This window comes from Cyclospora cayetanensis, unplaced genomic scaffold (genome assembly GCF_002999335.1).
Source record: "Cyclospora cayetanensis isolate NF1_C8 unplaced genomic scaffold, CcayRef3 CcayRef3_contig_127, whole genome shotgun sequence".
Lineage (NCBI taxonomy): Eukaryota > Apicomplexa > Conoidasida > Eucoccidiorida > Eimeriidae > Cyclospora > Cyclospora cayetanensis.
Window position 1 is genome coordinate 24,412 of NW_020312067.1, and position 10,703 is coordinate 35,114.

The window sequence follows — 10,703 nt, forward strand, 5'->3', positions numbered from 1 at the left end:
ACCTATACAAAAAGGGGCCCCCTCCTTGCTCCGCTCAGCTACATCTCTGCCCAGCAGCAGCAGCTGTTGCTGCTGGCCAGTAGCGGCGGCGTACCATGAGTGAAAAAGCCCCATATGCCGCTTGCGAAAGGGCTTGCAACCTTTTGGTTCATGTGCGTATTTTATTTAATTCTTCCGAATAACACGAGACGAAGAGGACCTCTACTTGCAGACGTGACTTTGCTACTGCAACCCCGTGCAGAGCAGAGGTACGTGCAGCTCCCGTCTTCTCCGTTTGGCCCTTGCAAACCTAGCAGAGGCAGTTCATTCGCCCCACTTTGCCTTCTGCTGCCTTTAAAAGGGTCGGAGTACCCTGGTGGGTGCCCCCTTGCGCAGTCGTGGTAGATAGGGTAGCCTGCTGCAACATTGAGTAATGCTCTTCCTGTCGCGTCGCTCCTCGAAGGGGGCTCGCTCCTTCGGAGTTGTGTGCCATGAGGCTCTTGCGTAGTAGACTTTTCCTAGCGACAACTTGCCCCCGACTCCCCCTCTCTCTCATTCAGTTCCCTACCTGCCATTTCTGCAAATGGAAAGGAGGACCCCCTAGAAGCCTCCAGCACTTTGCTACTCTGATAGAGGGGCCTTAGTGATTATCGGGAGAGGAGAGGCCGAGGTTGCTTCCGCTCCAGCTTTAGACTGCATCGCGTCTCTTCCTGCCGCAAGCGTTCTTAGTTGCCACAGACTGCTGGTGGACCTGCATGCGAATTCATCTTGGTGTTTCCTTGCGCTGCAGCACAGACCATGAGTGTCTGCCTTCAAAAACGGGTGCGCCACATGCAGCTGCTGCTAAGGCTGCGCATGCCGATGCAGCCGCTGCTGCAAGTGCTGCGCTGCGCTGCGCTTCGGAACTGCCTGCATGCCTGCCTGTGTATATATATATATATATATGTGTGTGTGTATGTGTGTGTGTGTATGTGTGTGTATTTGGGTGCAGTTGCTTGCGGGGTTTGCCTCTCGGGGCACCTGCGTAGTTTCAGGATTTGGAAGGCCCCCCCAAGTTGTGGCCGTTTGGCCTAAGGAGGCCGTGCAGCAGCAGCAGCAGCAGCAGCAGCAGCAGCAGCAGCAGCAGCGCGCACTGCTGTTTTCCTGGCGCCAGACGCAGGCGGTGCAGCAGCAGCTTCCTGCTGCTGCTGCACGGCCTGCGGTGTATCTGCATGGTTTTTTGTCCACGAAGCGGCTCTTTCATGGTAAGAGTGCTTGCTCCGTCTGTCGGTTTGTTTTTGACTCGAAGTCGTAGATAGAGGCGTATTGCTTCGGGGTGTTGAGGCTCTTCGGCGTGGATTTCGTGCGTCTCTGTGTGCAGCTGCTGCCGCTGGCACTTACAAAGTAGTGGAGTGCCCGTTAATGGGGGATTCGATCACCGAAGGAACTTTGCAGGAATGGAAGTACAGTAAGGCTTCGTATTGCGCAGGCGCCTTTCGCCTCCTCTTTCAGGAGGGGAGAGAGAGAGAGAGACCCTTTGCAAATTTTTACGGCCGAAGGCAGGGTGCTCGAAGCGTTTAAGCTGCTTGTACGGCGTTGGCGTGTGTCAATGTCGACCTGGCTTGTTGTGTGCAAGCAGCGGCTCTTCCACTTTCTGGCTCTCACAGCTGCGTCTCGGCGCGTGTCAATCGCCCACTTGCGCTGCAGATGTGGGCTCCTACGTACCGGAGGGTGCACTGCTTGCAGTTGTGGAAACGGACAAGGTAGCCGTCGAAATCAATGCAGCGGCTGCTGGGAAGCTTGCCGAAGTGCATGCGCAGCCAGGCGAGACGGTTTTTGTGGGGAAGCCCCTATATGCAATCGATACGAGTAAGCAAAGTCTGCCCTTCTGGTTGCATCACCTCTACGGGGATGGAGCATCCCCGACCGAAGGCCTTTTTCCCTGTTTGTCTGTCTCAAATTCTAGCGCCTACTGGAGGGAGTGTGTTGTGCTGTGGGAAGTGCTGTCGGCGCTGGATGGCAGACACTTGGGCTGGGGAGAGGGGGAGGGGTAAAGAGAGAGAGATAGAAGCCTTGCAGGGAAGACGGCAGAGGCAAGCCCTCTCTTTTTCTTTTGCTGCTGGGTGTCGCGCGCGCAAGGAGCACGCGCCATCCATGCAGATACAGACATATCCCTAGGCCTACTACCCAGATGCAGCTATATGCACCAATTGATGCGCGCAAGTGTCGATGTGTGGATATTTGAGGTTTCATATTCAAGAGACATGAATGTTGGGGAGGGGACAAAAATACTGCCCAATATATTTAGGGCCCGAGGGAGAGTGGAGCAAATGGTCGGATGTATGGGGGCGTGCCTATATCAGCAACTGGGAAGGCGAATTAGAAAGAGAGCTTATTGTGTTTAGCAGGGGGGAGAACACGCACGCGTGTGTCTGGAGCGTATCTTTGGCTTGTGCATGTCGTGTGCTGTGACCTCCCATGTGCAGCCTCAGCGGCTCCTGCTGCTGATGAAAACGGCAAACCAAACTCCGACGCACCGCCATCCGCTGCTTCCAGCACGCCTCCTGAGCCGCTAGCCGCTATGAAATCTTTCCCCGCAACGCCTCCTGCTGCTGCTTCTGCTGCACCTGCTGCTGCTTCCTACGGGCAGCCGTCTTCGACCCCTGCTGCTCGCGAGGGTGCCCCTGCACTAGACACCCCAGTGCCAGATTTGCAGCCTTTGCAGCAGGGACTGAACAGGGTGGAAAGGCGAGTAAGAATTGCATGCTGCTGCCTTCACACATACACACAGTGCTCGGGAGTGTCTTCACTATGTGGCTGCGCCGCGTTCGCCTCTTTGGTGCGCTCTACGTCCTCCTGGCTCTTGATGTCGATATCCGTGGAGCAAGCACCACTCTCTGCCGTGCCGCCTTTATTCGCCCCCTCGCAGGCTCCCCCCCGCTAGTTTTGCTGCTGCTGTTGCTGCGTCTTTTTATTTACCTAAGCGCCTCTTTCCCTTCTTTCCCCTGCGCGGCGGCTCTACTACTACGCCTCGCGGGAACGCCCCTATTTGCCAGCGGCCTTTTCTAAATACAGCCCTAAGAGAGGCTTTCTCGAAGGCACTCCATTAAGGTGCTCGTTCTCAGGCTTCCGCTGTAGGTACCCATGTCACGACTGAGGCAGCGCGTTGCAGTCCGTCTGAAGGATGCACAAAACACGGCTGCCATGCTCACCACATTCAATGAGGCAAGCACGCACTCCCCCACTGCTGCTGCTGCCGCAATTTGGCGGGTTCAACCTGCTTCAGTGCCCCCATGACGGCTTCAGCCTCTGTGACGGCTGCATGCGCGTGTGCGACAGTGCGACATGGGCGCCCTTATGGCGTTGCGCAATGAACTGAATGGAGAATTTCAAGAAAAACACGGAGTCAAGATGGGTAGGTTCTTCAAACGTCGCCGCTTGCACCGCTACGCTTTCGTGGCTGCGTCCTCTTCAACCCCGTGCCGGCTTCTTTACTTGGTGTCTCGAAAAACAGACCCTTCCCTTCATCTGTGACTCTACCCCAGCTCTTGGCAGTTTGCTTCCATGAGTTTCCTAGTTTGCTTCCATGAGTTTCCTAGTTTGCTTCCATGAGTTTCCTAGTTTGCTTCCGTGACTTTCTTGGCTTTGATATCGTGCTCCTCCTCCTTCTCCTCCCCCCGTCCTTTCTCCCGCCGTGTGCTACCTCGATAAATTTCCCTGCCGCAATGTGTCGAATCCACTTTCTGGTCGGTGCTGGCTCTCTGCACTGCCCTCCAGCCTCCGACAGCCCGCATGGGGTCCTCTATCAGGCGTGTTGGTCCTACCTTTTGTTCTGTGTGCCGTGCAGGCTTTGTTTCTGCCTTCATGCTGGCTTCAGCCCTTTCGCTCAAGAAATACCCTGCTGTGAACGCAGGTACAGCATGCAGCAGCCTTAGCTCTCTAGGACATGTGCCGCCTGCCGCGCAGGAAGCGCGGAAGCTCCTGTTTCTCGAATTGTGTGCTGCAGCGTCACGCAGTGCCTGAAGCAGCGCTTGAAAAGACGTCGCCGTGTGTGTGTATGCGTGTGTTCGGTATCGCTCTTGTGGGGTGCTGTGCACACCCAAATGCTGCCGCGCGGCCTATTGGCAGAGGCTGTCCTTTCGAAGACCAAGGATGCTTCTGCTCGAGGGCTGCTGTGCGGTGTGCGCTCCCGCAGTGATTCAGGGTAAAGACGTAATATACAAAGAATACGTAGACATCAGCGTTGCCGTCGCTGCACCTTCAGGTCTTCTTGTGCCTGTCGTGAGAGACTGCCAGGCTAAGGCCTGGCCGCAACTCGAACAGGTATTAGCATCTCGAGAGTCTAATTAGAAGGTGGAGCTGGGAGCTCGAGACTACAGACCCCTCTCCTGCGTCGTCGCTCCTATGGAGAGGAGTGTGTGGCACTAGCGCATCCGAATCTGAAATTCTGCTGCTTCGAGATGCGGCTGTGGGTGCGTGGCGGCCTTCAGGAGTTGGTGGTGCTCGCGAAGAAAGCAAGAAACAATCAGATTGCTCTCGAAGATATGGCGGGTGGCACCTTCACCATCTCCAATGGTAACTAGGTGCCCTGTTCTTGTCTCACCATGTATGATTTCTTTTGTCTGGCACCGCCTGTGTCGCAGAGAGGCCGCCCCTTCGCGGAGGCACCAGTTCCGATGCGCAGGCATGCGCCTGCCCATGCGAATGCGATTTGGGGGCTATACGCGTACTGGCTGCAGGTGGAGTCTACGGAAGCATGATGGGCACTCCGATAATCAATCCCCCGCAGTCTGCCATACTTGGTACTTCTATGCGCGTGCTATTGTTGTTGCTGCTGGTGTCGTTGCTGCGCAGGGGGGGAGGGAAAAGAGGTGAAAGAACGGATTAAATTGAAGTGTGATCTTGGCTGGGGCAGTGATGGGAGCTGCCGCTGCTGCTGATGTGGTGCTTGTGCCAGCGGGTTGCTGCGTTTCTACGAACTCCCCACCGTAGCTGTTGCTGGATGTGCTGGGTTTCAGGCATGCACGGGGTGACACAGAGGCCAGTGGTTAGAGACAATCAAATTGTAATTCGTCCCATCATGTACGCGCGAGGCCTCTCTGAACGCAACCTCCCAACGCCCCTCGATCCCCCAGTGTCTTTCCTCTGTCTCCCTCCAATTCACTTGCCTGTGCCACCACCGCGTCTGCCTGTGCGGTGTCTGTACACTGCCCGCTGGCCTCCTCGCGGCTTTGGCACACGGACGTAGCACCCTTGCGCCGAGCGCGTTTGTTGCAGGTACTTAGCCCTAACGTACGATCACCGGCTTATCGATGGGCGTGAGGCGGTTCTCTTCCTCTGCAGCATCAGAGACTATATCCAGGACCCTAGGAGAATGCTGTTGGGCCTATAAGCAGGGTGCCTTCCTGAATTTCAGAACAAGGCTCCTTAGCCTGTAAAGAGGGCGTTTTCTATAGTTAGTGCGGTATCCATTAGGAGAGGCTTGATGGGGCTTGCGTCTGACGTATCACGCTACTCGACTACTGGTGTAGGTTTTCCTGCTCGCGGGAAGGTACAGTGCGCAAGCACGTGCTGTTGAGGCGGCAGCGGGTAGGCCGCTTCATCAACGAGCTTGCCTGTAGCCATTCGGACGTGGAGCTCCTCCTGAAGTACAGCCGCGGAGGCTGCTCTGACGCGTAGGCGTGAGGAACCTCTGCCCAGGGTTGCGCTGCTGGCGACTGCGAAGAGAGGTCACTCCTTTAGGGCAAGCCTCCCGGCGGGAGACTCAAGCCAATGCACTTGCAATGCTTTTCAAGAGGTTCATTGACTGAGGGACCCTCAGTTGCGCTGCCATATAAATCCCGCCTTGGCCAAATGTGTACCTAGAGACTCTAGCGTCCATCGGGTGTCAAGCAACTCTGCTGCCCGTTAGGAAGCTCCTTAGCAGTGGCTATGTTTCTTCTAGACGCAGGCGGCTCAACCGTCTATTTTTCATATAAAATGCCGTTTCAAGAGCTCTCGTGCTTTGCAAAGCTGGGGAACGAAGGCCTCCGAGTCAGACCTGCTGCGTCACTGTTACTCCAGTCCCCATCGATGTAGCAATTCCTGATTCTTAGCTACCCTTCTTGGGTGTAACGACACCCCGTTGGCCTTGGCAGTTGTATTAGTGGAAATCAGCAGCAGAGAACAGCTTTGCGCCCCTGTAGATGAGGGGCCCTGTTTGCCGGTTCTCCCTATCTGCAGCGGGGGAGCTACGTTTCATGCTTACACTTTCTAATACACGTTATACATACTTCACTAAGAATAGAAGAGTCGATATTTTAGTGTGCGCTAGTAAATCTTTTGTATAGCAGAGGACTAGCCGGATACAAGAACACAGAATGTTTCGTTCACAGCCGCTCCTTGCTGCGTGCAACTAGCTGTGAATGCTCCGAACGCTTAGAGGGAACCATAACACGTATTCTAGCAATCGCCTTCCCCTCTTGTTGGCTGAAGGGCTCTCACAGAGGAGGGAAAGGAGCTCTTAAAAAAACTTTAGTATATTTGTTACTTTCAATTGAGTCAAAAGCCAAACACCTCACATTATTACTTGTCCCAAACCCAATGCGTCACTGGTGATGAAGGCATCAAGTGTTGATCCAAAAGAGATCCCTCCCTTTTGTGCCCTCCCGCCGCCGCTATATATCTATATATATATTATGCTTACGGCATGTGGGGAGGGAGAGGGTGGCCTTACCAGGTTCTGTCGGCGTTGATTTATACCCTCTACGCACTCTGAGCACACACAGCTAGTTGCATATAGCGCCAAGCACCCACGCACATAACAGTGGGTCTTCTTGTACAGAGCTCGCTGTACACTACGATGATAGGATATGCAGGCAGTCAAACAAACTAGTCAATTTTTAACTAATTCCTGGTGTAATCTAATCAGTGGAGTAGAAAGTGTAAACGTGTGGCTTAGCCGCTACCGTTGTTCCGGCTGCGGCCTGCGGCTACGTAGTAGCTCTCCTGGCTTGTGAAGGTGGACTTGACACTGCTCCTCGGATATCTGGGGTGTGGAAGGATAAGTTACTGCCCGAGATACCTTTGGACAGTCACCCTTCTGAGCCTTTTGTTTTTTCGAACGCCTCACTAAAATCGACTATACGATTGGATGTTCGTACATCCTATATATGTATTTGAATGCTTCCTTCAAAATGCATGCCTTTACCGTATGCATTGGTATGGGTGTGTTTGATAGATTATTAGGAGTACCCTGAGTATGCAGTTAGCTTGACTCCTCTGCCTGCCCCATGAGTCTGGGGACCTGTGGTCTTTTGTAGTTCTAGGAGGCAGAGCTCCTTTCTCTACTAAAACTCAGCCCTTTCCAACGATGGCTTTAATATTCTGGATGCAGCCTTCATGTGTAGCTCGAAAAGGTGTCACGTTGGGGCAGGCGCACTTCGCTTCGTGACTTAGCAGGGCAGTGTGCATAGAGACCTGCGCGCCACCACAGCTGCGCTTTGGCTTGGGTATGTGGCTTAATAATGCAAAGTAGAGCTGCCTACCGATACCTCCGAGGAGATGCAGGCAAATCTAGTTAGCTACTCCTGACAGCAGCTGGCCGAGGCCTGTGTGCAGCAGGGGTCGCACGCGTAAAGGGTAGGGTGTTTACCGGGCTAGTAAGTAAGCGCGATGGGACCTGTGCCGTCCTTTCTCCAATGAGCAAGTGAGAAGAGATTTAACAGAAAGGGTAGAAGCCCCACCAGCTACAAGGCAGATCCTAGTAGGTGACCTGGATGGTTTCCGTGGGTGGTCCTGCTTGGTACGCAAAGAAAGACGACTATGCATCTTCTTAATCGTGCTTTAAAAATGCAATTGTGCCGGAGCTAAAGGATCCTTTTTTTCTTTAAGCAATGATGTTACCCATTTAGCTCGCCTAAGATTGGTCTGGTCTGGGCTGGCCCGGTCGTACAAGGCACCAGCAACTGAAGGTAGCATACAAGGTTTTATTTCGTAAAAGCTGCCATAAGAAACATGATTTTTACATCCACACCAAATCAAGTAGAGGAGACTAGAGCGCAGGAGAAGACAAGAAGCGGGTGGTCGTCCCTGGTGTATTTGCTGTTTGGAGGAACCCCTCCCGACCGTGCGAATACGCAATGAGCACACACACCCCTCCGGCGTCCTATCTACCTACATAATGCTTCTTCTCTCACTTAATTGACATGGGAGAATTGTGTCGTCTTTTTTCTTTGGCCGCTGCTTAACGGTTTTTGATTTCTTGCTTCCTTCCCTCAGTATCACCGCAGGGTCACTTCCTTGGGGGTTAGGTATTTGCCACCTGCAGGTCGGTTAGTTCGCCTATTCGTTTCCTAAATTTTTCAGATTTTCCTATTATTTGAATTAATAGTAAAAGCTCATTAAAGGTCAGGACGATGGAAGGAGCGACTGTGCGCCGGAGAGGCACTTTGGTGTCAGTTTGTTTGCTCCTGATGCTCGTCACTCCCTATGAGGTAGCAGCGAGGGGCGACGAAGATGTGATGGATGCAGCAGAGGATTGTCATTCTGGATGGAATCTCATTAATGGGGAGTGCGTCAAGGAGATCAGTAGAAAACCCCTTAGCCCATGCCCCCATAAGGCTTCTTTTGAGGTGAGTGCTGTAGCTGCTGAGTCTGGCGTGTTCCCGTTGCATGAGTACGAACTCCTGTTCTTCATATAAAATGCACCATTTGTTGTTGCAATCGACGACTTTTAGGCGGTGGCCGCTTCGGTGCATCTGTCGGTGTGTTTATTTTCAGGATGGGGAGTGCGTACTAGAGCGTGCAATAAAGGCGAACTTGAGCTGCGGACCGGACCAGCAGCTGGTGGGCGACAAATGCGAATACGACGAGAAGACGGTGGCAATTTCTTCCTGTCCGAAAGGCTTCGTGTTCAACGGCGTGAGCTGCAGCAAGAGTCACGAGGTGGTGGGTGCCGTTTCTTGTCCTCCAGGCTACAAAGCGAATGAAAGCAGGGAAATTTGCATTCGTGAAACGAAGCAAAAGGCCTCTGCCCTTTGTCCACACGGCTCTCAGCCTGTCGGGCATGATAAGTGTCTGATGACCGACATGGTGGCCCTTTCCCGCAGCTGCAAGCTCGGATACAGTCTAACGGATAGCGGCTGCGTGAAGCTGGAGTTCTCACGGCCAGAATTGCTATGTGCTCCTGGATACAAGCTGGAGGGCGGGGTGTGCCGGTCTAGCCAGAAGGTGATCGCCAACGCGGTGTGTGCTCCGGGATACGAGTTCAATGGCAAGGACTGCATGAAGGTCTTCATAGTCGAGCCGACCCCCTCGTGTCATCATGGGTATCACCTCAGCGAGAACAAGTGCATCAAGGTTCTTGAGAAGGACGTGATCCTTCTGTGCCCCATAGGCTCCGAGCTCATCGAGGACAAGTGTGTCAACAAGGAACTGCAGAAAGCCAAGACGGAATGCCCTGAGGGGACCTTAAGCACGACACACAAGGGGAAGAGCATCTGCGAAAGCCTATCCTCCAATCCTCCCTCGCTCTCCTGCAACGGCGACTCGCTGCTGGAAGGCGAGCGGTGCGTGAAACGCCTGACGGGGCACACGCACACTACTTGCCCCTTAGGCTACAAGATGTCGGGGGACGGTTGCATGCGGGAGGCTTACGTGACACCCGCGCAACTCTGTGCGGACGGCCAAGTTCAGAGAGATGGGCATTGCATAACCGTCGAAACAACTCCAGCAAAGCCACACTGCCCTGACGGCGAGCCAACGCCTCAGGGTACATGCGTCAAGCTGTACGCTGCGGATCTCATCTACAACTGCCCTATGGGTTTCAAACTCCTGAACAACAGCTGCGTGCGAAAGACACACACGCATGCCGCTTCCACGTGCCCTCTAGACACAAAAATGCGGGGAAGCGACTGCATCGTTACGGAGAGAATTCCAGCAAACAACCAGTGCGACGACTCCCACCAGCCCGACGGCAAGGGTGGATGCGTGCAGTTCGAATACAAGGCCCCCAAGAGAAGCTGCCCTAAGACGCACAAGCTCTTCAACACATACTGTGTGCGAAAAGGGGGCTCCACGCTCTTCCGCGGAGGAGCCATCTAAAGCAGGGGGGGTAGGGGGATACCTAGTGTTAGCAGCAGCAATAGGAGTAGCGTCAGCAAGGGAAAAGGACAGTGGCAGCCGCGGCTAGAGAGCGAAGGCAGCGCCGAGCCTTGCAGCCGAAGCACCCAAGCCCGGTGCAACTCCCGCATTGACACGTTGTTGTAGTTTGACTTTTTATAGTTTCCAAGCAGAGTGAGTGCATGCGCAGCGCCTGCCGGAGATGCACCTGCAGTTGCAGCAAGGAGCTAGCGACGGCTGCTGTTGCAGCGCCTGCAGTAGCGTTTCAGCAACTGCTGCTCCTGCGGCGCGCGCTTTTCCGTATGTTTGATGTCAGCAGAATACAGGCGCTTTTTCTGTCTTTTACGCAAATTAAACAGGCTGTAGCGGGGAGGCAGATACGAGTAGCCAAGAAAAGAACGCCCTCCGCAGCTTAAAAAGGCCAGATGCAGAGTCGCACAAAAATTGGCAGGCATGTGCTACGAGTGCAGTGGGCCTCACGCCCTGACGTACCTGTGGATGTTGCCGCGGTCACGTATCTCTAGCACCCGAGGACCCCTCTGTGTTTTGTTACTCTCGTCTCTAGCTGCCTCTTCGCCGCGTGCCTCTATTTCACGCACTGCATGCGTGTCTGTGGCTGCCTTCTGCATCCTGCGTGTACTGCC

General features: G+C 54.1%; 1 protein-coding gene across 1 annotated transcript; it reads left to right on the forward strand.

Annotated features, from left to right (window-relative positions):
- Window positions 1–777: 777 nt before the first annotated feature.
- Window positions 778–5,350, forward strand: LOC34617548 (dihydrolipoyllysine-residue succinyltransferase component of 2-oxoglutarate dehydrogenase complex, mitochondrial). Its single transcript, XM_026336418.1, has 13 exons — window positions 778–801; window positions 1,148–1,223; window positions 1,340–1,426; window positions 1,666–1,827; window positions 2,445–2,710; window positions 3,097–3,183; window positions 3,298–3,373; window positions 3,806–3,871; window positions 4,154–4,281; window positions 4,449–4,533; window positions 4,698–4,760; window positions 4,977–5,040; window positions 5,236–5,350. The coding sequence occupies exons 1-13, from the start codon at window positions 778–780 to the stop codon at window positions 5,348–5,350; spliced, it is 1,299 nt and encodes a 432-aa protein (XP_026192203.1).
- The last annotated feature ends 5,353 nt before the right edge of the window (window positions 5,351–10,703 follow it).

Bases quoted from the DNA above. Each gene is read 5' to 3' on its own strand.
- LOC34617548 (XM_026336418.1), top strand. From the start codon at position 778: ATGAGTGTCTGCCTTCAAAAACGG. The intron at 2,711-3,096 runs GTAAGAATTGCA...CTTCCGCTGTAG, and splicing joins TGAACAGGGTGGAAAGGCGA to GTACCCATGTCACGACTGAG. The intron at 3,374-3,805 runs GTAGGTTCTTCA...TGTGCCGTGCAG, and splicing joins AAAACACGGAGTCAAGATGG to GCTTTGTTTCTGCCTTCATG.